Genomic DNA, 25,880 nt, shown 5'->3' with positions numbered 1-25,880 from the left:
AAAAAGACCAGTACTGATTCCAGGCCTGAGCTCATCCTGGGGAAACGTTGAAAGTCAAAGCACGATGAGAAGACTGTAGTCTTATCTTTGAAGCATGCTCACCTGCAATGTACCACGAGACTTCTGAGAGATATTTCTGGCGATCTTATCCACCTGACACAGGGCAGATGATAGCGACTTCTTCTCCTCCCATCAATGTCACCTCTTCAACGTTGTCCACCATCTCTGCATTTACGCTCCATTGGCTAGACTGAAGGATCTTGTCTAGGCCGACGTCCGGATGCAATGACGCCAAGAAACTGCTCAATGAGGAGAGTGGGTATTGCAAGGCAGGGAGGGTGACCGATTGTTCCGTCAAGCCAGTCGCTGTTGAGGCAGCAGCAAAGTAGAGAACGGTGATTTCTGGTTGGCTCATGATGGTTGGCTTTGGCCTAGTCTTCCCCAGGCAGACCCTAGTAGGCGAATCATCCTAAGATCTCTATTAATAGTACACGGACACGATGCTTGAGGTGGATCCAAGGTAAAACACGCTGAATCACGGCTGCCTTCTCGACCCCGTCAATTTCACATCGCATGTCCAAGAGAGTACTACAAGAAACTACACACTATACTCTATAGTATATCTAAGATACAAGTCTAATTATGCAATAATGTAGGAGCGTATGTTCTCAGTGTTCCCGTAACTCCGCACACCACCAGATTGGCTTGGAGGTCTTGATCGTTACGTCTTGTCCTGGTACGAGATGATTTGATGTGGACACAAGTCCATCAAATGATGACTCTGTGTTGTCCAGGTTCCACCGCAGCCCAGTCGTCGTCAGGATGGTCGAGTCGATGCCGACAGGGAGGAGCCCACACGTTTGTCCTAATACGTCGTGGTTGATGTGGATGAGATGTTCACCCTGAAATGGTGAGATACAGCACTGAAAAAGTAACTTGACTTACCTCATCAAGAACCCATCCTACGTTATCGTCGGTGACTGTAAAGACGCGTTTGCGAGTCTTACGAAGCTTGTGGAGGTATGATAGTGTATGTACAGTCTGATCCAACCTTCCGGAGAGACCTCCCAGGATCACAATCTCAAACTGTTCGAAGGATGAATTATTCAGGTAGTGAACAAAAATTCTGGTTTTACCTCCCGTCCAGTTAAGCGTTCTTTCTCTTCAAGTGCTTGCACGCATTTCATGAGGTCCGTAGAATCTTGGTTGGAATCGTAAATTACTGGTACATTCTGGGGGACTGTTAAGACAGTGTCGATCAAAACACAGGCCTTACCAGTGAAGCGTAGTACAATCTAACATCGTCCCGTAAAGAGTCGAGATCACCCTTCACCATATCAGGGAGAAATCTAGACTTGATGTCACTAGCCATACACTGCAGCGCAAGCTAGACTCGGAGCTAGACTTACGAGTTTCGAAGGTCTGGATGACCGCTTGTGCCCAAGACATCATATAAACGATTAGCGCCGCCGTCGGCGCAAGAATGCCATTCGGAGGTGGCCCAGAGGGTCTTTAACAGGCTAACACTAAAAGGTTGATTCAGAATGATGAGTGCGCGCGGGATATCAAGGTCTTTGGAAGCTCGCGGGTCCAAGAATTGGGTGCACCATTCTACGATCATGGCGGTAGAGGAGGTTGGCTAGATCCAAGGCTGTTCAAGTCCATGGCAGTTGATTCCCCATAACCTACACCGGGAAATTTACAACGAGCCGAACCGTGAGAAGCTTGCCATCTGACCAGACGTAAATAACTTACACAGACTGAGCCTTATAGAGACTCAATCGACTCGGAGCATCGCGGCGATGTCAGACACAAGTCCCCCCGAGCAAAGTAACGAGCACATGCTCCAGGTATCTCTTTAGTGCTGGTAATCTAGTGCGTGGTTAATGATTTTTTTTTTGATTTTTAGTCAGCACTGGCGACTGCCTTCCAGTCCACAGACATCGCGCCTAAATCTGCTGCTGCTGCCGCCCCGGCCGCTCCTGCATCACTCTCAGATGCACCTACAGTAACTTTGGAGGCACAAGAAGATACTGAAACGGCCGAAGAGGACGCATGGAAGGGAGAATATGAGGCTCAGGTAGAGGAATGGCGTGCTCAGTCAGCCGAAGCTCGTGCTAAAGCGGAGCGCGAGCGCGCACGGTGGGAGCAGATTAGGAAACGCGAAGCAGAAGAACGGCAAGCGCTCGGCCAGGAGCCAGAAAACTGGGATGCATTGGGCTCCCATATCACGTCCTCATTCGCCGCTGCAAGCGAAGTACTGGCTTCCTCGTCTGCCTCCCTAGCCTCGACCTCCCTTACGGATTCTGGGCATCTTGTTAATGAACAAAAGGGCCAGTCGAGTCATTTACACGCCCCTCAACATCTTAAGATGGATAGTGGGTCTCCGTCGCAGAAATGGGAACATATAGATTCGTCTCCCACTTCTTCCTATCCATCTATGTCGTTTCCCGAAACATCTATTCCCTCATCACCGTCTCCGCCGCATGTTTCACTTCAACAAACGACAGGACGTCATCAACCTCAGGAGCAACATTCTGCAGAACGCAAGCCTTCCAACGTGCCACCCTCCACCATCCCATCCTTGCTTGACAGCTCAATCGCGCCACGGACACGAATTAATTTGCTGCTTTCTTCTCTTGCGATCAATCTATTCCTTCCTTTTGTGAATGGGGTGATGCTAGGCTTTGGAGAAATATTTGCCAAGAACGTCCTAGTGGGGTGGATGGGGTGGAAGTCGCAGAGCGGTCGCACTGCTACGAATGTTGGTATTCGGAGATGATCTCCGTCTTGGTAGTGTGCATACCCACCATGTACTGATCATTGGAAGCGTCACAATGTTCTTGAATATATACACTTGATGGATTTTCACACAAGCAGTCCTAAAAACGGCGTTTCTTGTATTTCATCGCGCCCACCATATTACTCTGGCTTGTGTGGATGTGCTTTGATCTGGTGCGCTCACTCATTTATGTCTCTGGTATTTGAGTTCAATCTTACCTTACAGGTACATTTGGAAGTATCGTTGCGGCCTAGTTGCTTCTTCGCAAGACGTGTTCTGGAAGCACTTGATCTTTGTGACTCGGGCGTGGAATGGTGCACCTCAAGCCTACAATCCAACCTCACGTCTTTCGCGTTTGTATCATTCACACTAACCTTTTAGTGCCAGATTCTTAAAGACTCTCCGGGTCGCCTGAAAATGGTGCCCGATGATTTCTATAAGCGGCCCGCCACAATGTACCAGTGATCCATGCTTCCCCGCAAACGCGTCTCTATATGGCGAAATCATAGAGCTCCTGGACGAAGTGAGTCGCTTTTCGTAACTCATGTTTCAATTTGGCGTTTCATATCCGGATTGATGACCCTGCCTTCGTATTAACATGTGTAGGTCAGTCCCAGGCAAGCATGCTACTAGTCAGCGCGGTACTGCCCGCCTTGCATTCTATCACACAAAGAATGTAGTAGATCGATGTCTTTGATAGTAGTGAAGAATGGGGCACTTATTACGATACAGCAATCCAAGGGGTACCAGTGCCTGACGACTTGTAGGTGTGACTATATGTGCTCAAGATGGTCCAAGATGATCAAAGGTCTGGATTCCAGAACCACAAATTTTGCGCCCAAGAAGTTGGAACATATAAGCACTGAGAAGACCAACTTTGTAGGAAAGTAGGACAATTTTGATCATCGAAGTAGTGGGTAAATATAAATTAAGGGCACGAGGTTTAAGTGCGTCAGTGTATAAGCTCGTGGAAACCCCGACATAAGGTCCTACTTTGTCTTCCCTACCATGTCTAGCGCAGGGGCAAAGGCTGTCTTTGTTACATGCCTCATCGTCAACGCAGTTTTGTGGTCACAGAGTCGATATGGCCAATCCTACGAACAGTCTCTGCCGCAGTCCCTTTGGAAGCGGAATGGGCCCGGGCCAGCGCTGATGACGACTGCAGAGAAGAGCTGCTCTCCTCTATCCTACTCGGACCTTTCGTTACAATGTGCACATGTTATGGAGTCATGTCCATCGCCTGAGACATTTCTGAGCATTCCGTACTTGTCCTACTACTTCTGCGCTTCCCCACCCTTCCGGCCTCTGATTTTCGCTGGATTAGTGCTCTGGCTCCTGTTTCTATTCAGCACACTCGGAATATCTGCATCTGATTTCTTCACTCCGAACTTGGCAACAATTGCGACCTTCCTAGGTCTTGATGAAAACGTCGCTGGTGTCACCTTTCTCGCATTCGGAAATGCCTCCCCGGATGTGTTCAGCACTTTCTCCGCTATGCGTGCAGACTCAGGAAGTCTTGCCATCGGAGAGCTGCTCGGAGCTGCCTCATTTATAGTAAGCGTCGTGGCAGGCAGCATGTGCATCATCAAGCCATTCAAGGTCGAGCGAACCCCATTTCTGAGGGACGTCGGCTTCTTTACCTTTTCCGTCATTATATTGCTCGTGATACTCCACGATGGCCGCATCAGAGCAGGAGAGTGCGCATTCTTGGTAGTCATGTACGTGTGTTATGCCGCAGTCGTTGTCGTGGGGAGCTGGTGGGAGCGGCGGCGCGATCGAAGGGAGAAGCTTGAAGCTCTTATCCGAGCAGAATATGGCGAGGATGAAACTGTAGTGGAGCCCTATCATGACGTAGGTGCGTGTCTGTTATATCATTTCACTCCTACCATTCTATTTTTGTTCATCCATGAATATATACAGTTACCCCTCCCGCTGACACGCTTACCGTGCCTCTCTCGCCACCAACGCGGCACCGGGCATCATCGTGTCCCCAACCTCCACGACTTGCACTCCCAAATTCACACCCTCGTGCACTGTCATCCTCTTTCCATGCACAGTCCCCTGGTGGGGACCATACTCCCTCACCCCTGAGTTCACCCCACCTCTCGCAGATGCCGTCCTTCTCGCTGGTCGGGGCGCTCGAGTTCAGACAGGTGGTGGCAAGCCTACAGGCACACGCCACTTCTAGCAGCTTGTCCATCTTTGACAGCCCCATCACCCCCTACGCGGGTGGCCACTACCACCGACATGGCGGGAGCCATGCAAGCCGCACTCCATTGAACGAGGAGGACCTCTGGGACTCAACGTTAGGAGGACTGCCTCTTGATGAGCGGAGTCCCAGGCTACTTGTGAATGACATCATTTCAGAGGGTCAAGAACCATCATCGTTAGCGATCGACGTGCAAGCACCCACCTCTGCTTCAATGTCACCCTTTCCATCTATTTCTCACACTCCTGCATCACCAACGGACACCGCGTCTACCACGACGACAGAAGTGGAGCCGTATGTTCCTCCGTCGAAACTCAAGCGTGCATGGCGGGTCGTGAAAAAGACGTATTACATCCTCTTCCCTGCGCTACATCACTTCAGAGAAAAGAACACACTAGGGAAAATAGCGAGTCTTCTTGCCGCGCCTGCGGTGATGGCACTCACGCTGACTCTACCTGTGGTCGTGGTCCCATATGACTCTAATGGATCCGCATCGGAGAAAATGCACAAGCGCCATCATAACGCCGGTGAGGATGGCCGGTTGACGGACTTTGAGGAAGACGGTATTGAGCGTGCGTTGATTGCGGAGGAAGTGATGCAGCCGGATCTCCACGAAATCGAGTTTAATAAATGGCTGATGGCTGCACAATGCGTCCTAGGCCCTTTGTTTTGTTTAGGGGTGTTATTCCGTGCGTGTGTTCTCTCTTTGCCCACTTCCCTTTCCTGCCGTTTTGGACTTTGAAATGTGAGCTGACTGTTAATTTGATTCAGACGATGCGAATCACTTCATGTTCCTCGTGTTAGGAACAATTGTGGGCGGACTTGCAGTTGCTGTGCTTGTGCTCGTGTTTGCGGATGGTAGAAGCCACCCTACTGCACGTATGGCCCGGTGTAGCATGGGTTTCTTGGTTTCGATTGCATGGATTATGGCAATCGCTGATGAGGCTGTTAATGTGCTGCAGGTTCGTTCTATATTCTTATCCTATACACACCTCCCATCGTATTGATGACCTACACAGACATTTGGTTTCATCTTTGGACTTTCGGATGCTATAATCGGCCTCACGATCTTCGCAGTAGGTAACTCCCTCGCGGATCTCGTAGCAAACATGAGCGTAGCTGTAAGTCTCCTTCCCTTTCTCCCACCCTTCCACCACCTGACCCACCCTTGAGGTCTTCGCCCCAATCATGGGCTTCTCTGCGTGTTTCGGTGGACCCATGGTCAACATTCTTCTCGGTGTCGGCATCTCCGGCTCCTACGTGATTTCGCAAGCTGGTGGCGAGCCATACACACTACACTTTTCAAATACGCTCATGAGCAGTACACTCGGACTACTGACATTGCTCATCGCAACGCTGGTCGTCGTCCCGCTGAACGGGTACGTACTGAGTCGTATGTGGGGATTTTGTTTAGTAGGTGCATATTTCGTGGTCATGGGAGTGAATTTATGGGTGGAACTAAGGTGGTAGAGGGCTCATAGATGGTGAGAGGAACCATGTACACGTTTAGAGTTTGATTCTGACAACCGGTATCTAGGGTTTACTATCGAACGTGTTAACTTAAATATCCGGCATCTAGTGCCACAGTGCTTTGATAGACGCTAACTCTGCATGGTGTATACATACGCTCAAAATTTCCAGGAAATTTTCATGAATGGTTTCACTTATCGCGCTCACGACCTACTCTGCTTCATTGTAGTATTCATGGGGCGTGGACAGACAGGTCGTCTTGTACGAATGCCTCGTAGCTTGAAGACTTAAACTCATCTTGGTTGTTACGTTGAATACTCCTATAGCTATCATGAACACTTCCACACGATCTTTATCGAAATGAATAGCGCAAGGAACGTTCATGCATCATATCTTTGCAGCATGGCAACCATGCAAGGAACTAGCAGGTAAGCGATTCGGTTATATTTCGAGCTAGCGTTGCCTCATTGCTAGTAGCAGTTTTCTATCAGCGTGGACGCGTGGCCGATTCAGATTGTACACAACTTGATCTAGTCCTCATGGTCTCCAATCCTACCGTGGCGCTTTATTCAGTTGCTCCATTTCTGCAACACAATGTGCCCTATTACATAGGACAGATCTTGCCCCTACTCTCCCTGGAGTTTGGGGATTCAACCTCGACCGGCAGTGGTGGACTACATCTGGCAGTTAGATGTTCAGCTACACGCGAGCTTGAACTCTTCGCAAGCTGACTTTAAAACGAGAAGCGAGGTTCTCGATCGGACTGGAGGACTGCGTTGGTGAGCTATACAGTTCCTTTTGTGATTTTCTATGTGATAGACAGACTTCACTTAAAGGACAACGACGGTCACCTGCTAAACCATGCCCACCATACTTTTTGTATTCGCAATTCTAGCTATCCCAATAATCCTATATCACTGCATGTTTCTGACCAAGAATATGTCTCAGTGCTTACCACGACTCCAACAGACTTCAGAACTTATAGTATCTTCCACCATAAATTTTTACTCTAATTAGCGTGTTAAGCGCTGCATCTTTCCTCGATCGTTCGATCAACTAAACTTGCTAGCACCGCAGTGTGCCATCAGGGAAACATAACCTTCCTTTCTTGTAAAAAACAAAATACTTGTAAACAGGAGTCTTGAAACTCAACGCCAAGTTCCGGCACCGATGCTACCAATCTAGAACATTACAGAATGTTGTCGTCCGCGACTCCAAACAGAGAGAACGGCATGAAAATCTCAACAGCAAGTAGTAGGAACAGGTTACACTCAGCTAAACAACAATAATGCGTCATCGCTTGCGTCATGTGCTGCGTCAGCGTGCTGTAAGCATCCAGCGTTGTTGACAAGTAATGTTACCCAAAGCGGCATACTGGCATCTGCCAGATTTCGCTTCGCCTGCCAAATCACTCCGAGATCGACCATATGTCAATATATTCTCACCGTCTCAAATTGACGCATAGTCAGACTGGTTACGAGTCTAGGGCCCTGCCCCGACGGACAGAATCAAAGAAAATTATAGTTGCCGACACTAGTAAGACTACCACTTGGAAGCCGAACGGAGCTCGGACCGTTGTCCGGAGTAAGCTGGAGACACACACTGCGGGTGGTCCTACTAAGGTGAAGTCCTTTCGAATCTATCTTGACCTTCCCCAGAATGTTCTGTTGAACAGACTGGCTGCCTAGTACTGAAACTTAGCGCAGCGCTAACGAACGATCTGATCCCGGACTGCAGTAATGATATTGCTTGCAAGCAGCTCATTGATGACCGTACTGAGGCGATACTACCTTATTCTGATAGGCTGACACCGACCTTGTGATTTACCGTGTCCGACCAGCAGGGGCCGCAACACCAATGATAACATTGGTCTCTTGTGCCGTGCTGCCTCTCCCTAATTATATAAGTACTTGGCCTACTGCAAGTCTGCCCCAAAGACTGTTGTCGAAGTGTAAGGATTGAATATCCGGCACTCGAAGCTGTCCACGTGACTCACCACATTACTGGTTATGTTGTGAGCGTAGATGGCCTTTGAAACATAAAAATTCAAAATTCAAAAATTGGTATCCGAGCGGACCGAGCCATGCCGCTTTCCATTTTCTTTCATTAAACTTACCTTGTGCTCTCATTCTACGATACTCGTTTCACGACCAATATCTTCGACCGCACCACATCTCGTTCTGGCCTAGCCTCCCGCTCGAAAACGTGTATAAATCGCTCATGTACATTGATACCGATAGTGAATTATACTTTCCCGCTCTCAAAGCACCTCAGAAGCCTTCTAGAACGTATTCAACGTCTCATTACTCGTCTAACACTATCATTGCTCTCGTCTCGTATCTAACCGTTCTGTTCACAGTCCCCATCGAACTCGTATAGCCGCCTTACAAAGTCACTTACCTCTCCATCTCGTTATTCCAGCCATTGGATTGGTGTCCGAGCTTGTGATCATCAACTCCTTTATAAGCCACCCTGTTGGACGTATAGCGTGGTGTAGCATGAGCCTCTTAATTGCGATCGCATGGATTATGGCAATCACGGAAGTGGTTATCAATGTTGTTGCAGGTATGTTCCCTTCAATCAGCATCTTGCTACTGTCGTTCATACACCCTGGATATATCGCACATATCATCATACTAACAGATTATTCTACACAGATATTTTGTTCCGCATTTGGACTCTTGGATGTCACGGTAGTACTAGTAACTGGTCTCACAATCCTCGCAATGTGCAACTCCCTTGCGGATCTCAGCAAAACAGACATGAGCATGGCTGGCGCAAGTCTATTTCCTTTCCTCCCACCCTCGCATCGCCTGACCACAACCTTCAGGTCTTTCCCCAAATCATGGGCTTCTCCACATGCTTCAGTATGCATATGGTCGAATTTTTCCTCGGCATCGGTATCGCCGGCTCCTACGCGATCTTGCAAGCTGGGGGCGAGCTGTGTATACTATATGGTTGACGCGTATTTATTAAATTTGCGGGCGGAGCTGACGTGGCAGTCTAAGATGGTGAGAGGGATGCACATGTCCGACTTTTTTGAATGAACAACACTTGTACTTATTATTATTGTTATTGAATACCTTAAAGGTTATGCGCGTACCGCCTACATAATAGCCACCTACTTATGTACACTTCCATCTCCCTGGATCATCTTATGTATACTACTTATCGCCATTTATACGTTGACTTATCTAATTGCACAAGGTCGCACCTGTTTATTCTCTCAGGCTCGCATTATCTCAGAGGGCACATTGGTTTGATATCGTGCAAGTAACGGTAATCATTGTCACGATATTGGCAGGAGCTGCAGTAATTTTTCTGGCAGTGTAGTCATCACAACAATGAGTGTCATATTTTATTTATACCAACTCCTCGAGGCATCAGGGACTCGGAAATATTCTCACAAGACCTATCATGCTATGCAACATCTTCCAGATCGCACAGATAACTTGTCACTGTCAGGCTCATTGGTAACGGAAGTACTAGACTTATCGTCCTCGAAATCATGATACTCATCTGGGTCGATATAGCTCTCTGGGGTTTTCATCTTGGCTATACAATTTGGTTCCAGGCGACCAAGCATCGCCTGCACATATGCGGTTTCCTGTCCTTCCCAATCTAGCTCGGACGAAGGCCCCCAGCGTTCTTCCACCTTCTTTGCCAAGTCCCGCCGTCCGAACCTCAGTAACGAGAGTATGACAGCTCGTTGCGCCGACTCAAGCGCACCCACAACCCATGCATGATGCGCACTCGAGGCCTCCCCCGCAAAGTGCAATTTACCGTCAGCAGCAGGACGCGCGAGGTACGGGTACATGTGCCTGAACTGTCCCGGCGCAAATATCGCAAATGCCCCACCGGAGAATGGGTTATCTCTCCAATTATATGCGTGATGCGTGATGTATTGTGCTGCCAAAAAGTCGTAGGTAATCCCAGATCTGGCGTGTAAACGTGCAAGGTCCCGCAATACAACTTCCTTGAGCCGCGACTCCCCAAAAGGTGAGTCCCGGTTAATCAGGGTCCCCATGCGTTGAGCATCCTGACCAATTGTATATGAGGCGATGAGCACGGCTGGCTTCTTCGGGTCATCGTGAATACTATGGGACGGATAGCAACATGTGCGGATTGGAATATCACCGAACGATATACCACCCTCTGTTATGCCGCACCGTGTAATCCACCATGGGGTCTTGAACTTTATTGCGACCTTGCAGGATGTATCGTATCGCAAACAACGCAAAGCATCTCTTTGTGTAGGGTGCAACTCGGCGTCAACAAGGTCCATGCTTTGTGAGCAACTTAAGGGAGTGGTGTTAAAAACCGAGTCATACTGACGGATGGATGATTGACCCGATGGAGTGACGAATTTGACTTCCACTTTCGCATGAGTTCGATTCAAAGCGATGCGAGTGGCCGAAGTGCAATATTCAGGTTTATGGGGAGCAATCCTGTTCAGCATAGCAGAAATTGCAACTGACGAGCCGCCGTCTATGCACTTCCATCCATAGTCCTCCCGATCGTGGAAGTCTGAGCTCATAATGACAAACTCGGTAAAAGATTGGTCGAAGAAGTCGCTGGGGCTTATATGAACGTTAGTGGGAATCGCGGTGGAGTCAAAGCACCTCGTACGCAATATATGTCTCTAGCCATTGACTGGTATGATAATCAAGCTGCCTAATGGGCATTTAACATAAACGATGGAGAATTATGGAGCACCAACTCACATGTACACGCGCAAGTATTCTCTAATGGAGTAGTCGTCTACCTCCATGAGTCTTTGGAAACCTTGTTCGAAGTCTTCCCTCAAAAGTTGCAGGTAGGGTGCTGACGCCTGCTCGAGGATTTTCTGAACTCCAGTAGCCACGAACCTAACCTCAAATATCAGCGCCCCACTCGTGTAAGAGAACAGAACGGCCTCATACTCGTCTGGGACCATGCCACCATTCGTGACACTAAACTTGTATGGGTCGAATTCCGAAGAGTCCATAGGTGGGCCCAAGATGCTATTGAACATCATCGAAGTGTTCTTACCATTCACGTAATAGGGAACCAAGGGAACATCCAAATCTTCGAATAGAGCAAGCGCTCTGGTGTCCATGTTAGAATTGTGTTCAGAACCAAAATGCCCTGCTTACTTTTTCATCATCGGAATTTCTGACCAACGCATAGCCCCTACGTCATAGTAGTCATGGGGAGTCTCACTGAATCTATGGGTATAGAAACGTCCCCCAGCATGGTCCGAGGCCTCCACGAGATCGAACTGTATACCAAGTTCTTTCAGAATCATGGCGATATATAACCCAGCTACTCCAGCACCAACAATACAGAATTTGACATTCAGAGGAATGCTGGCATCCAGATGAGCTCCAGAAGGACGATTGGCGCCGGACAACGTATCGTTCGTACCACCTAGACCTGAGAGATGAATAGGTAGTTCTGTATTGTGAGACTCGCGGAGAGTGCAGAGTTGGCGAGAAATGCTCTCGTGAATGAGCTGACGAGCGTACCGCGCTGTAAAGGAGAGTTTGCCCACTACCATGATCAACAAAAAGTGAAAAGGGATACTGGACAGTAGAGATGCCGAGAAGGAAGGCCCGTTACTCGGATCCGAGTTGAAATTTCAGAAGCGAGGTCATGCACATAAATATTGCACAATCAAATTGCGCGTTGACGTATTCGCGGAATACTTAACGCTCGACCCACGATATCGTGCAGGCGGGCCTCGCATTGTACGGGGTCGCGTCCACGGAGTGTTAGTGCTTTCACAGACACGAACTTGAATTAGATTGATCAACGCTTTCGTACTCCGCGTGTTTAATTTCTAGCCTCAATTGCTTTTCGTCTTGATCTGACCGCGAAGATGTCTGCAGTCATGGATGGATCCCAATGTCGTTGCGCACTGAATATTGAATCGTAGCATCATGCCCCCTCCTATCAATTCTACTGGAATTACCGAACAATCCCTCACTATTCAACACCCAGACGGTCAGACCCCATCAATCATAACATCCAATTAAAGCATCTTTGGCGCCTTAGCTACGACCTTCTGAGTCCAGAGGCATCGCACCCTGATTTGGACTTCCCAAACCGACCACCGAAGTCCTGTGCTCAGGCATCAAGTGAAACTCGATCGCAAACTATCATCTGCTGCTGGACTTGGGCTAGGTTGAACACCATTCAGATAAAGCCATGCACGCTGACCATCCGCGTAACATTCGATCTATGACATTGTGCAGCTGGCAGCATCTTGGCTCGAAAGGCATGTTGCAATGCTCCCAGCCGCGTGAACCAACGCATCCGTATGAAGAGATGGAGATGACGCTGATAGTATATGATAGTGGTGCCGCACGCAGTGGCGGCGCCTACATACAACCAGAAAGTGCGGGATTTAGTCAGTCTGTATGAGGTCTATGCAAACTGGATGAAAGTTTGTGTCCTGTCAGTAGTTTTCTTGGATTCAGGAAGTGCCAGGAAGTCTGTCAAGGCTGCCGCACGATGTCGCTATCATCCCATTCAATTTTCATACCGCCTGCCTATTATCAGGGTCTTTACCTCGATGATGCCTACGAGTCTCTCATACTTACCGGTATGTCTGCTATTTCCTCTACGTCTTTTTATTTCCTACCCGCCTGCCAACTCCATGCCGTTTGTGCAGATCCCAGTCCACGGCTGCCATGTCCTCTCTCCAGGTGACTAGAACCGTGACGGAAAGCTGACAAGGATGACAAGATTGGTATGACAGTTGACATAGATGGCGGAATGCGTGATGGTGGCTGAACGTAGACGGCAGGGTGGTTGCAATGACGAAGACAGACCTTTGACCGCGCGGAACTCCGATCATAGACATCTCCCCAGACGTGCTAGAGTTTGGCGGGGAGTCTGCGCAGACTTCATACAGACTGGCGATTTCCTACATGTCCTCATGCAGCTACGACTACTGCACGCTGCGACACGCTCTGAGCCCTGTACAGCTGCAACTTTAGACAGTCCTTATGATATGGCAACGCCGCAGCGGAAGACTCCTCGTAGTCACCTAAGAAGCTAGCAGTTTAGTTCTTCACTTACTTTACCAAACTAGCTCTGAGGGGAGCAGGCGGTGCGCGCGAGGGTTGCAGTACCCTGACCCAACCCTGACCAATTCAACAAGATCTAGGATGCTGCCGTCGCAAGCCCTGCAAGAAAATCGTTTGTGGTACTGTAGTACAACAAGCTTGAAATGTCCACGATGAACGTTCGATGGATAAATCGGGAAAATAAATTACATAAATAGGCCGATACGGATGGTAGCCGAAAATGTATCGGTTCAGCGTGTATATCATACGATACATACTACTAGCTATAGTTGGCCTGGATCGGCTTGCCATAACCCAGACTGTGAATTGATACAGCCATACGACACTGGATCAGGCCATTGTAACTAATATCTCACAATCGCCGTCAAGCACCTTAAATACCATCTTCATCCGCTAGTACGCCCGCGATGTCCCAATCCACAGGCAAAATGAAGCTTGCAGTCCTTACTTCGGGAGGCGACAGCGCTGGTATGAATGCTGTCGTCCGTGCCATTGTCAAGATCGGCATCTTGAGGTGTGTTCCGATCATCACGTCTGCATTGTGTTAAACTTCCACCAACATTTATGTGACAGAGGCTGCGAAACATGGATTGTACGGGAAGGATACGAGGGGCTTGTGAGGGGCAACACCCAGGCGCATTCATTGCATACAGACCTTCCAGCTGATGCGTCTGCACTAAAATACGCTCATCGAGGAGTACCCACTAATCTTATGGAAAATCTCCGTTTTGGAGATGGTGACCTTCTGCGAGATGGAACAGGTGATCATCACCATGGCCGCACATTGAAAGGTCGATATATCGTTCGTGTGGGGTGGGATGATGTCAGAGGTTGGTTTGCTGAGGTGCGTATGTGGATGTTCCCCAATGACATGTGTATGCTGATTATTACGCGGCAGGGTGGTACTCTCATTGGAACAGCTCGATCGGCAGCCTTTCGTACTCCAGAAGGTCGTCTCTCTGCTGCACGCAACCTAATCAAAGAGGGAATTGATGCTCTTGCCGTCTGTGGAGGTGACGGTTCCCTAACTGGCGCGGACCTATTTCGCTCCGAATGGCCTTCTCTCGTGTCACAGCTGCTCACTCAGGGTGTGATCACAGAAGAGCAGGCAGAGAAGCACGGACATCTCAAGATTGTTGGCCTTGTTGGCTCGATTGACAATGATATGAGCATGACAGATCTGACCATCGGTGCACCGACAGCATTACACCGTATTTGCGAAGCCATCGATAACATTAATTCGACTGCTGCAAGTCATTCGCGTGCATTTGTGTTAGAGGTGATGGGGAGACACTGCGGCTGGCTCGCCTTGCTTGCTGGCGTCAGGTACGTTGTGACTACTGCCGATATACAATGCTTATGGTAGTTCAGTTCTGGTGCAGACTTTATCTTTATCCCTGAACGCCCGCCTCAAACTATCCCTGGGGGGACCTGGGAGGATGACATGTGTGAAGCCATTCGTGGCGTAAGTTTAGTTCCTCTCAATCTCTGTTATTGTCTTAAGCCTTCCTTACAGCACAGAGAAGCTGGCAAGCGTAAAACAATCGTCATCGTCGCCGAGGGTGCGCTTGATGAGAATCTTCAGCCTATTCGTGCAGAATACGTCAAAGAAGTCCTTACTGAACGTCTTGGGCTTGATACGCGTGTCACAACTCTTGGACACACCCAACGTGGTGGCAGGCCTTGCGCTTTTGATCGGATTCTGGTAGGTCTTCGTGACTCATTCATCCATTATCATTCATTGCAGCTCGATTCAGCCGACACTACAAGGCGAGGAAGCCGTTAAGGCACTCCTAGAGGCCACGCCTGACACTCCTTCGTACATGATCGGTGTAAGGGAGAATAAAATAATCCGTGTGCCACTCATGGAGGCGGTGGCGATGACCCGTGCGGTAGCTGATGCAATCGGCGCAAAGGACTTCGCAAAAGCAATGTCCATGCGTGACCCCGAGTTTTACCAGAGCTTGGAGGGTTTCTTTGCCACCTCGACGCTATTCAAAGAGAAGCAACTGCCTCACTACAGAGTAAGTTTATCATATTCAATCAAGCTTAATCTAATATCTTGTTGCAGAGAATGCGTGTTGCAATCATGCAGTACGTCCTTGTACACTATACCTCACAAAATGTGGTCTCATTCTACGTAGCATGGGCGCCCCAGCTGGTGGTATGAATGCGGCCACCCGAGCTGCAGTACGTTACTGTATCAAGCAAGGTCATCACCCGCTTGCAGTGCACAATGGCTTCCGCGGTCTGCTTGACGACAACATTCACGAGCTTTCTTGGCTGGGTGTCGATGCCTGGACCTCTCGTGGCGGTTCTGAGCTTGGCACAAACCGTACCCTCCCAGATGTTGACCTCGGTGCAGTGGCTGCACGTTTCCAAGAACACAACTTTCACGCACTCTTGATGATCGGCGGTTTTGAGGCATTTAACGCGCTCCTAATCCTTGAGACTGGGCGGAAGCACTACCCTGCATTCCACATCCCAATGGCCCATCTCCCGGCTACGATATCAAATAACGTGCCGATGACGGAGTTCAGCTTGGGTAGCGACACAAGTTTGAACGCGCTTGTTGATGCATGCGACTCGATCAAGCAGAGTGCAAGTGCGAGTAGGAATCGGGTGTTTGTGGTTGAGACGCAAGGTGGCAAGTGTGGGTACCTTGCCACCATGGGCGCGTTGGCCGTGAGTAATCTGTTACTGATGTCCGGAGAGTCTGAATTTGATGAGTGGGCTTATTCAGACTGGTGCCAGCATTGTCTACACTCCGGAGCAGGGCATGAACCTTGACACCCTTCGCCAGGACGTTAAATTTCCTGAAGATCCGCTATGGGCTAGATGCCAAGGGCAAGAGTGAAGGTCGTATGGTCATTCGGTTGGTTTGACTTTTTAAATCCAAATGGTGAACTTGCTGAGATGGTCTCCCAGCAATGAGTGCGCGTCGACGGTCTACACCACTGATGTCGTGACGAAGATGTTCAAGGAAGAAGGCGGTAACCTTTTCGATGCTCGTTCCGCCTCCCTTGGACACACCTTACAGGGTGGGGTCCCATCACCTATGGATCGCGCACGTGCCGCGCGTCTATCTTTGCGATGCATGGCATTCCTTGAAGAGCATCACGATGCCCTACAGAAACAAGTTGGCAAAGTGAAGCAGGCGCCGCCTGAAAGTGCTGCAGTTATCACAATACAAGGGTCTGCTCTTGAATGGGTACCGGTCCAGGAGATGGTGCAACACGCAGATATGAAGAACCGCAGAGGAAAGACAGCTTGGTGGGCGGAGATCAAGGACCTTGTGGAAGCACTGGTCGGACGGCCTGAAATTTTGTGAGTTACCCAGAGGAACAGGGAAATCAGTGTCGTATGTGTTATCTTTGTATACGTATATAGGTGTTTATATTCGCTTTCCGGTTTATTGATAGATGGTTGGTAGTTACAGATACGAGCAGAATGATATCATTTATCCACTCAATCGTCGTCGTCTGGCGCGTACGACCCAACCTCGACGTTGTCCAACTTCTGGCACACAATGTACAGGTAAGTCAACTTTACCATGGGTCTGTACTTACTACTTGGTAACGATTTGAGACCGTGTAATGAACACAAGTGGTTACAGGCAGCCCAAGCCTGTAACCAGGTGTGGCCATTTGTCTTGTGGATGAAAATCATAACATTCTGTAACCACGATTGTGAACAGGCTGATAACAAGAGTGTGAGCACCATTATGTCCCAGCATGATGGTCACGACCACAACCACTGTATGGTCCATGTACAAGAGCATAGAACAAAAGCGGAGTGCGAAACTAGAGGTTTACACAGCCACATGGTAAGTGTTGATTTTCGCACGGCGCGTTTTAAACGTGACACCGTTTTATATTTGCAGCTACGGTTCTGTTTTCCCAAGTCTTTACTTTGTATCTCTTCTAGCTTGTCAATACTCGACATTGTCACCATCTACGATGCCTCCAACGATATTACCACCACGACCTGATCTTCCATTCAAACACCAGAATCCTCATATCGCTTCTCGTAAGTCCTTTTTCAAAATGCTTGTCTACATCCTGACCCTCGCCTAGTCGACCTCTCTAAATTGCCTCCTGTTAAATATCAGTCGCTGGATCGCGATGGCCATGAGGTTTTGGTACGTTTGCCGATTATCTCATCCTTATCACAAGCTGACCCCTCCCAAGGTGGGCCGCATGAAGATTCCTACAGTACGTTCGGTTAAGTTCAATTTGATAATAGTTGATAGATCCATCTTTTCTAGCCTGGCGGCCATGCTTTCATATTGAGACGTTTTGATACGGGTGCTATCAGTCTGACTACTATGTTCCGGGCCGCCTTCCCCACTGCTTCTGAAGCTGATGAACGTCGCGAAACTGTCTGGGTAAAGGATACCTACGATCTCACTGGGAACAATGGTTCCGCTAAGGAACCTACCATAGTGCGTCTTGCAGGAACATGGGTCAGCGCCGAGGTCGCTCTCCTTCCTGAATTTGCACACACATATGGCTTGGGGGGCGTCATTCCCCATGTCGCCAAAGCCACCCCCGACCCTTCTGCAGCCTACCGTCGTTCTTCGACAAAAACGACACCCAAAGCGGTGCCAAGATCGTCTCCTGCTGCAAGTAGTACACTCCCCACTCCTGCTCCGTCAATCACACTTCCGACCCCCAAACGCAGGCGGGAATCTTCTCCTGTACCGGTCGCAGATCCTGCGCCTTCCACCTTACCTCCTCCACGCCGGTCGGCGCGGACAAAGAGTCCAGCACCTGTCTCTGCCTCCCTACCTGCCAGATCGCCCGTCAAGCCCAAATCGCCAGCGCCTCGCTCGCCGGTACGTCGGTCACCGGCACCTATCTCGCCGGCGAGTAAGTCTCCCAAGCCCAAGTCATCTGCGCGAGCCGTGCGAATTATCGAGGTTACTACTCCGGGGGGGTCTGACGAGACTGTTGTGGAAGACGAGGCGGAGACAATTCAAATTGCGCATCCGAATATGTCTCAGGACATAGCCGAGCAGAAGGAGTTGATTGAGCGGTTGAAGGCGGAGAGAGATACACCGTTGATGGAGACCGACACATTGAAGCGCGCAAGGGATGATGAAGATGAGAGTACAGAATTTAGGTTCCAGTTTAAGGAACCAGAAGTGCAAGAAAGGCAAATTGCAACAAACAAGCGGGTTGGAAGGTTCCATCTCGAGCCAAGGCAAAAATCATTTGCATGGGGCGTCGCGGCATTCGCGATTGGAATGAGTGCAGTGTAAGTGTTTACCCATCTAGCTCTTGTCCTTATTTACTGACGAGAATACAGATCATTCATCCCAAATATATTCTGAACGTACATCTGCTTGTCTTATCTGTTTTTCTTATTATCAGTTCTCGTTTCTGGTGTCATCCTAACACCTGTACGTCTGCTCTCCTGCGACACATTTTCTCCCATCATGGACCATCATAATGTCCATTTATTTACCTTTCCGTAGCCAATTCCGGATCTTCGGTTGACTTATGTAGACCGTTTCTATTGTTAAACGTCGATTAGGTAGTACTGTATGCTGGTGATATTGGAATACATACGCAGATAACCGAAGGGGTATGCGCTTTCGTGAAACGTCTCGGTTATAATTTGCCTGTGGAAGTACAACTCACGTTTGCCGGTTACCATGTGTGTTTGGGGTATTTAGCAAAGGCTGCACACATCTTTGCAAGATCCTGTACAAATTGAAGCCAGTACTACTAGTACATCGGATGATAAAATTTCTCCGAGTCCTTCAAAATCCGTACTCCCTGGACTGCAGCCGTCCTTTGAATCATGTGCGCGGCGGGCCGCTTCGTTTACATATGACATGCTGTTGTTCGCTTCCGGTGATTCACAAACATTAACCTTAGCCTCCATCATTTGCACCCCGACATGCACGACTTCATATGGTGATGAAGCGCAGGTGTAGAATCTCTTGCCTGTGAATTTACACCATTATTGATCCTAAAGCTGCCGTGTAGCAATGTGAACAATCTCGGTTCGATATCTACCGAGCGCGAGAAGGCCTGAGTGTTCGGCCTTTCCGACTTCTGATTGAGATTCGAGATCTATCGAAAACGTCCATCGGCTCCTATCCTTTGCCGCAGTCGTCTCACATTCTTAGTTCTTCTTGGCTGTTTTTCTGACAATAACGCCGGTGCGTAGCCATTGATATTGGTCGACATGGGTATTAATTCAAGGATTAGTACCCTGTGCTTTTTTGCAGTCACGGTTGGTGCTGCGGATGCCCAAGTGCCTCTTATGTTACATTTCGACTTAGATAACCTAGTTCAATTGGCCTGACCCCTGAAATTTTCGGGTGAGTCCGTAAATACCCTTGATATCTTTTCCCCCCGCTGTCTCGGGGCAATTTTTCTCAGCAAAGCGCCTCGCGTAACATAGCAGAAATGTTTCAGATCGTGTCTGTGCTGCTCGGATGGAAGTTGCCAAGGTGTCTGTCGTGTGGTTTTTAAATGTCATGGCAGAATCTTTTTGAATTCCGAGTCCCCAAAGCCGTTGGTGATGATAAAGATGACAAACAGCTGATTGATTTGCTTTATCTGACCTGAGTCATGTATCTCTGTCCGTCATTCATTTTGGTCCTCAGAGCACATGCAACTGTCAGCAGTATGAGAAATCAACCGCTAAAAGCAACTGATATTAATAACGGATAACAACTGCAACATAAACGCACTGGGACGAGCGCATTAAGTAGTACTGGACTTGATAACGTGCACATCTTGCGAGCTGTAGTGTGTCATCGTCATCATCCATATTTTTGGAACGTTGCTCAGCCGGCAACTGCCCCGGTCATGAAACAATGATAGGGTTCATGCATATGATCTAATCAATATGGTCCTTCAATTATGTGTATGCCTTTGATTGTCCAAACCCATTCGACCCTGGCGCTAGAAAGTGGAGCATAAGCTCAACATCACAGATCCGAAGAGATACATGTGCTCATTAGTTGACTGCAAACAATTCCGGGCACCTAGGTGCCATACTAATCAACTATATTTATGTAAAACGCAGTCCAAAGCAATGATACCCTAAACCATGTTGAGGGTCATGATCTGAAGACTCACCAGCGACTCGAGACACCCGCCAACAATGCCAAGTGGTCAACCGCCGATCTGAGTAATATCGAGCCCGAAAGCTGAATGGATGGTATCTCGCAGTGGGTATCGCATATGTATACAAACACCATGTATCAGATATTATTTTGCGGAAAATCTTGTTAACCCAGAAAACCAACCAATTTCCCGTCGACGAAGCACGCCATTGCCCACGCCATGAGGCGGCTACCCTGAGCCATGCCGCTGTGGGGATGAGGCACAGTTGTGGCAAACATACGAAGGTGAGCCACCCTTAATCTTGCGTGTTTTGCCATGTCTACGAATACAAAATACATCAAAGTTTCTATACATAACAGAGAAATTTGGCCACTGACGTTTGTTTACAAGTGATCCAACAGGCGTGCCAAGTAACAGGGTGTTCACTGCTGAAGACACACCGCCGCGAATAGCAGTCCTGGGGAGGTGCCATGTATGTTAGCTTTCGCTGTTGGGAACGCAATGAGCCACATGACTTGCAAGAATAGATGATTGTTTTACCTCATTCTTTTCAGTGATATGCGACAGTCGCCTTTCCTTCTCGTCGAAAAGCGGTTCGTTTTGGTGGCACTTTGAGCATGTACGAATGGGTACTACAAATTTACACATGATGCTATGAAGGTCATAGGTTAGATTGGCACCAGTCTTAAGAGTGAAAGTGCGCACCAATGCAAGTCTATGATGCGAGCAAAAATAGGGAGTTCAGTGATTTGGAGAAAGTAAAGCTCTGACAGACAAAAATGAGCGCGGGTGAGCTGAATATATAGGAAACGAAACTGTGGAACCATTGTTGAGCCTTTTGATCCGCAAAGGTCTCTATTGAGAGATGTGGGTGGTGCAGCGTACAATCGAAACACTGCATAGCCGCAGTGGACTGACCGAAGTGGACCATTTAGGGATTTGACCTATGACGTGACTACTAGAGAATAGTGATCCCTGTCTAGATCCTACGCGGGTATGGTACGCCCATCCATACACAATGTTAATGTGCCACTCAAGTTGCCTGAGTCAAAGCGTGATGGTACTGCGCAAAGGGAGTCAGGACTCAGCATCGAGAAGCTTCTGGCTCGGAAACGGTCGATTTAGAATCATCGCAAGTCATTTTTCTCACGCCCTTATTGGTGGAACAACTCTAGGGGACCCAGACCATCTCCCAAAACTATCGACATTCTCGTTTGTCTGAAGGCTCAACACATAATCCACTTAGGCCGTGGTGAAGGATAACGAAAATTTGTCTCATGAAATAGATGTGGTGCGTAATATTCTGCAAATGGGTGCATGTCTGGCGCTCGTGTATTATTGCATTCTTCATAGTGAAGATGGTCAATGTCTGATGGAGGGGAAACTTGAGGCCAAACCTCTCAAGGTGGGAGGTGGTAGTTGGTACTAGTTGTATCTCTCGAGGACGGACTACGACCAGCGGACTACATACCTGTGAGTCAGGACGTCTCTGGCCACTGCACCATGACCGCACCAGACCTGGTATGAGGCATTGGGACAGCAACACTCATCAAACATGGAGATTCCCCTCCGTTTGCCACCCACCGCGACTTATACGATACCATCGACTCAACTCCACTTGGTGACATTACTTGGGAGAGTTTTTCGATGTCATATAAGCAGTCTCATGAATATAACAAGAACATCTATGCCACATGTCACAGTACGACTCGACTTCTTCATAGATATTGTCCATCCATTTTTGGCCTTCGCCCGTATAAGAGCCTGCGCAATGGTCACATCTAAAATTTGTACAGGCACGCTTCAAAGCAAATTTGTCTCTTCATCGCTTTGGTGTCAGCTGCACAATCATGATGATTTGACGGATGGAACACACCTCACGCAAAATTTAAAGCTCCTATCATCCATGTCGTGAGGGAGATATCTGTGGGAATACTGCCAAAAGCACGGTCCGATCTCCAAAAGTTCCTGTGCATTCGCGTGGCCAAGAGAGCTTGAACAACAACCTCAGACCTGTGTCGAATGTATCAATAATTTTATCCAAAGTGAGCATGGACAAACTCTAAAAGCATGTGTCCAACTGTAAACTACGTCTCTTGTTAATGAGGTGACTTTGAATGTATGCGTTAACTCACTGGAAAGAAAACTGTGCTGACAATGACGCTGACAGCAAAAGCTGGAAGATTTAGCAAGTAAATATATCAAATCGTTTGTAAGCACCAACCAAAGCCGCAGCTACAGTACAGCAGATTATCTTTCATGAGACCACGCATAAGGCGGTTGTCCATGCCCCAGCCACCAAGACCTTTGACGCGATACCACAGAAGTAATAATGTTTCTGAAATTATGTGCATGCAAAGGCACGCAGTCAGTTCCAGCTCATGTTAGCAGCAGCTCTCAATACGAACGCAGCTCAGCCATAGCCAGCAAGCCAAACGCTACATATATTCTGGTGCTTGTCTCCGTATCCAGATATCCGGTAACGCCAGGGATCCAGCATGGCTCTGTATGTTAGAGGTAAGGAACCAAGCAGGCGAAGAGTCCAACCCGAATATCTACATACCTGAGACTCTCGAGTTAAACTGTTGCATGCTGACAGTAATTGGCACTAAATAGGCCTGAAAAAGACGAATCAGATCTCGTTACCTGGAGTTGGTTATAGTGGTCTCACAACAACTGCAAAAGTCTCCAACGCCGCGAACCATCTCTCCCGTTCCCATACTGCATATGCCCTGACCACGAAGATGCCTGAATTCGGTGTAAACGCAGAATGTCTGCTGAATAGCACGATTGGTGGACCTACACTCAGCACAAGTCATCGTCATTATCCCTATATCTGATGAAGCATTGAATATGGTGTCAGTACATGTCTGGCGAAGTAGTACCAAACTGACAGGTATTAGCGATATTATAAGAGCGGCAAAGCTATGATTGAGATGGGTTGAATTCTAATATCTGCGACTCTTCGACTTGGTTGCACATACATGAAGCGGGGCATCAGGCTGAAAAACCACTGAAAGTGATCGTGAAACATCACAATATGAGAGAGGTAAAAATGAAATTCTGTACCGAACACTTACCAAGCATATTCAATAACATGAAGACAAGTGGCAAGTGGCTGCAAGTTAGATACAGAAATGTGCTGAGTCCCCATCGAGAATTGGCGAGAAAGTTGACCTGCATCGACTACAAATCAGAACACTCTTGGAAGCTCGAAAATTTGTACTTGCCGTATCGGGCAGGCACAGTATGTAGTCATACACCTTGGTATTCAAATCAAACATAAGTTTCTGCCGATGACCCGGTAACTTCTACTAGCATAGCTCACCCAAAGCGTCATGAGTGCAACTATCGGGAAAGATAACATGAAGGGATCAACCATTCAAGTCGAAAGACTGATCATGGAAAACGACTGCACCATATATGTACTGAGATGAGGGCCCGTCAGTGATTTGAACTCGATAGCAGGACTTGCACTCACGTTGAAGCCTGGGAGCGTGTCAACTTGAGTCTCTTGCCATGAAGAACTCATGCCGACGCATAACATCGCTATAGCTGATCGATATAAGAGATGATATACGGAAATCTGCGAGGCCATTACACCCATGTTCTCACACGAACTAATGATGGGCGATCCGTAAATATTAATTTTCCGGTGATAACTCCCCGACCCCGGGCACTAACCATTCCTTGATAAGTTTCATCATTTGCATTTGCACGTACAAGACGATCGATTCCTTCTTCAATTGGCCAGATCCTTCAATCCCGCCATCTGGTAGTAGAAAATAAGCTCGCATCAAACATTCCAAGATGCCGCGGCGCACCTAGGTCCCACATTTACCGCGCTCTTAAGAAGGATGTTTCTCCCGATAAACAGGAGTCGGACATAAAAAAAAAGGGGTGCCTGTCAATGCAGCAAGGGTCGCCTTGTCTTGACGATATTGATCGAGTGATTCTGGAGATGAGTCTAGGATAATCAGAAGAAGCAGCGTTATGTGATGGACTTGGTATTTCGTACCTAAGATATGCATATGGAAACGTCATGTGCCAGATCAAATTGTTTGTAAGAAATATACTAAACAGTGACCTAGCAAACCTACTAGTTTCGCGTCCGCGGGGTATACTTACGACCTAGACCTAGTAAGCGTGTGGTGGCTGCAATGACTCGGAGTACAAATGTGAGCCACCGTAAATCCTGCGTATCTGGCCATGTCTGCAGAGCACGAAACACGTCAGACCGTCATCTACATTGGATAACAGATTATCTTGCCACCGACACTTGTTTGCACGTGTGACGTGGGCAAACAGAAGATGCAGACATGCCACAACGTTAGGCTGTATGCTCGCTGTCAAAATTCATAGTGAGAATAGTGGGGATTCCATATGCTGTGGGAAGCAATGCGGTGAGCTCTCAGCGTAGATTTTAATTATTACGGTACTTGGAAGTTTCATTTCTTGACATTCTTTCTCGACACCTGGTCGAAAAACGATGCGTTTGACCGGCACTTCGAGCAAGTGCAAATGGGGATCATAAATCACACACCTACAAACGGACACTAGTAAGTTCCGACAGAACGCGCACCAATACGGACTGGGACTTACAATATATGATACAAATAAAACAGTCAGCCAAAGGATGCGAAAAAGCAGGTGAGATAAAGACATGACAGACGGAACCAGCTGTGAACCAGCCATCGAATCCCTTGACTTTCCATTTTTGCGGATGGCCTGCAGTTCAATTGAAGCGCCCACTACAAGCCTACAATGGGCCAAAGTTACCTCCCAAAGTGATTAGATCACGGCACAGTCACAGTAAGTTAACTTCTGACTGCGCAATACCCATTACTAAAATTTCACATTGGGCTCGGACTACGGCCGGCTGCTGAGCGAACAGGAGCGTCCCTACGGAGCCCGAGTCGGATGCGAGATTTTACGGTAAGATGAAGTTCATCGCATGCTGTCAAGGTCATGGTCAGCGGAAGGCTTGTAAACGAAATCTGAACTGGAGTTCTGGATGAGAAAGCGAATAACTTGAGAATGTATAGACGAGGGGGAATCCTCTAGAATATGCCTTCCCAGGATGCAGCATGAATCGACGCAAGATAACTCAGGCATAATTTGAATCTGTGTTTGTGAGCGACAATACTGTAGCGGCCGATCCTGTGTTGTGATTTGTGGATGAGCGCTGCATCGACGCCGCGTCATTTCTACCTGGGTTGACCTGGCCGAGACTCGGAAGGAGATGACCTCAGTGGAAA

The 25,880-nt window shown here is 48.2% G+C and overlaps 10 protein-coding genes across 10 annotated transcripts; 5 read left to right on the top strand and 5 right to left on the bottom strand.

Annotated features, from left to right (window-relative positions):
• Window positions 1-99: 99 nt before the first annotated feature.
• F5891DRAFT_681801 (uncharacterized protein) lies at window positions 100-525 on the bottom strand. The gene has a single exon (XM_041372774.1). It carries the CDS (start codon window positions 413-415, stop codon window positions 146-148), a length of 270 nt encoding a protein of 89 aa, XP_041230845.1. The 5' UTR covers window positions 416-525; the 3' UTR covers window positions 100-145.
• A 1-nt stretch (window position 526) lies between these two features.
• On the bottom strand, window positions 527-1,921 carry F5891DRAFT_681858 (thiamine pyrophosphokinase). Its single transcript, XM_041372775.1, has 6 exons — window positions 1,756-1,921; window positions 1,410-1,685; window positions 1,277-1,364; window positions 1,137-1,232; window positions 946-1,086; window positions 527-902 (listed from the first exon to the last, which is right to left on the bottom strand). The coding sequence occupies exons 2-6, from the start codon at window positions 1,619-1,621 to the stop codon at window positions 669-671; spliced, it is 771 nt and encodes a 256-aa protein (XP_041230844.1). The 5' UTR covers window positions 1,622-1,685; window positions 1,756-1,921; the 3' UTR covers window positions 527-668.
• Window positions 1,803-2,782, top strand: F5891DRAFT_1183210 (uncharacterized protein; the record flags this gene model as incomplete). Its single annotated transcript, XM_041366255.1, has 2 exons — window positions 1,803-1,850; window positions 1,910-2,782. 2 exons carry the CDS (start codon window positions 1,803-1,805, stop codon window positions 2,780-2,782), a joined length of 921 nt encoding a protein of 306 aa, XP_041230843.1.
• A 1,008-nt stretch (window positions 2,783-3,790) lies between these two features.
• Window positions 3,791-6,461, top strand: F5891DRAFT_1126069 (Sodium/calcium exchanger protein-domain-containing protein; the record flags this gene model as incomplete). Its single annotated transcript, XM_041364042.1, has 5 exons — window positions 3,791-4,637; window positions 4,703-5,680; window positions 5,763-5,953; window positions 6,011-6,112; window positions 6,165-6,461. 5 exons carry the CDS (start codon window positions 3,791-3,793, stop codon window positions 6,459-6,461), a joined length of 2,415 nt encoding a protein of 804 aa, XP_041230842.1.
• Window positions 6,462-8,634: 2,173 nt separating this feature from the next.
• On the top strand, window positions 8,635-9,682 carry F5891DRAFT_1008454 (uncharacterized protein). The gene is made up of 2 exons (XM_041360540.1): window positions 8,635-9,238; window positions 9,292-9,682. The coding sequence occupies exons 1-2, from the start codon at window positions 8,960-8,962 to the stop codon at window positions 9,421-9,423; spliced, it is 411 nt and encodes a 136-aa protein (XP_041230841.1). The 5' UTR covers window positions 8,635-8,959; the 3' UTR covers window positions 9,424-9,682.
• Window positions 9,683-9,776: 94 nt separating this feature from the next.
• On the bottom strand, window positions 9,777-12,238 carry F5891DRAFT_681742 (uncharacterized protein). The gene is made up of 5 exons (XM_041372773.1): window positions 11,597-12,238; window positions 11,384-11,548; window positions 11,186-11,329; window positions 11,091-11,135; window positions 9,777-11,041 (listed from the first exon to the last, which is right to left on the bottom strand). The coding sequence occupies exons 1-5, from the start codon at window positions 11,998-12,000 to the stop codon at window positions 9,877-9,879; spliced, it is 1,923 nt and encodes a 640-aa protein (XP_041230840.1). The 5' UTR covers window positions 12,001-12,238; the 3' UTR covers window positions 9,777-9,876.
• A 1,502-nt stretch (window positions 12,239-13,740) lies between these two features.
• On the top strand, window positions 13,741-17,013 carry F5891DRAFT_1008451 (phosphofructokinase domain-containing protein). The gene is made up of 9 exons (XM_041360539.1): window positions 13,741-14,048; window positions 14,108-14,378; window positions 14,433-14,860; window positions 14,906-14,999; window positions 15,051-15,239; window positions 15,292-15,562; window positions 15,630-16,263; window positions 16,338-16,409; window positions 16,463-17,013. Exons 1-9 carry the CDS (start codon window positions 13,942-13,944, stop codon window positions 16,863-16,865), a joined length of 2,469 nt encoding a protein of 822 aa, XP_041230839.1. The 5' UTR covers window positions 13,741-13,941; the 3' UTR covers window positions 16,866-17,013.
• Window positions 17,014-17,382: 369 nt separating this feature from the next.
• On the top strand, window positions 17,383-19,170 carry F5891DRAFT_1162098 (uncharacterized protein). The gene is made up of 5 exons (XM_041365279.1): window positions 17,383-17,563; window positions 17,611-17,675; window positions 17,725-17,748; window positions 17,802-18,793; window positions 18,845-19,170. Exons 1-5 carry the CDS (start codon window positions 17,494-17,496, stop codon window positions 18,867-18,869), a joined length of 1,176 nt encoding a protein of 391 aa, XP_041230838.1. The 5' UTR covers window positions 17,383-17,493; the 3' UTR covers window positions 18,870-19,170.
• A 1,441-nt stretch (window positions 19,171-20,611) lies between these two features.
• F5891DRAFT_681614 (uncharacterized protein) lies at window positions 20,612-21,544 on the bottom strand. Its single transcript, XM_041372772.1, has 4 exons — window positions 21,328-21,544; window positions 21,163-21,274; window positions 21,000-21,109; window positions 20,612-20,941 (listed from the first exon to the last, which is right to left on the bottom strand). Exons 1-4 carry the CDS (start codon window positions 21,447-21,449, stop codon window positions 20,851-20,853), a joined length of 435 nt encoding a protein of 144 aa, XP_041230837.1. The 5' UTR covers window positions 21,450-21,544; the 3' UTR covers window positions 20,612-20,850.
• A 690-nt stretch (window positions 21,545-22,234) lies between these two features.
• On the bottom strand, window positions 22,235-24,579 carry F5891DRAFT_1008424 (uncharacterized protein). Its single transcript, XM_041360538.1, has 16 exons — window positions 24,447-24,579; window positions 24,104-24,394; window positions 24,041-24,050; window positions 23,951-23,970; window positions 23,853-23,885; window positions 23,703-23,799; window positions 23,607-23,635; window positions 23,517-23,547; window positions 23,426-23,458; window positions 23,294-23,370; window positions 23,186-23,240; window positions 23,031-23,126; window positions 22,847-22,960; window positions 22,758-22,798; window positions 22,499-22,709; window positions 22,235-22,442 (listed from the first exon to the last, which is right to left on the bottom strand). Exons 2-15 carry the CDS (start codon window positions 24,227-24,229, stop codon window positions 22,659-22,661), a joined length of 813 nt encoding a protein of 270 aa, XP_041230836.1. The 5' UTR covers window positions 24,230-24,394; window positions 24,447-24,579; the 3' UTR covers window positions 22,235-22,442; window positions 22,499-22,658.
• Between the last annotated feature and the right edge of the window lie 1,301 nt (window positions 24,580-25,880).

This window comes from Suillus fuscotomentosus (genome assembly GCF_016647785.1).
Source record: "Suillus fuscotomentosus strain FC203 chromosome Unknown F5891scaffold_7, whole genome shotgun sequence".
Lineage (NCBI taxonomy): Eukaryota > Fungi > Basidiomycota > Agaricomycetes > Boletales > Suillaceae > Suillus > Suillus fuscotomentosus.
The sequence above is the reverse complement of the archived record's forward strand: the minus strand, read 5'-3'. Positions and strand labels throughout refer to the sequence as shown.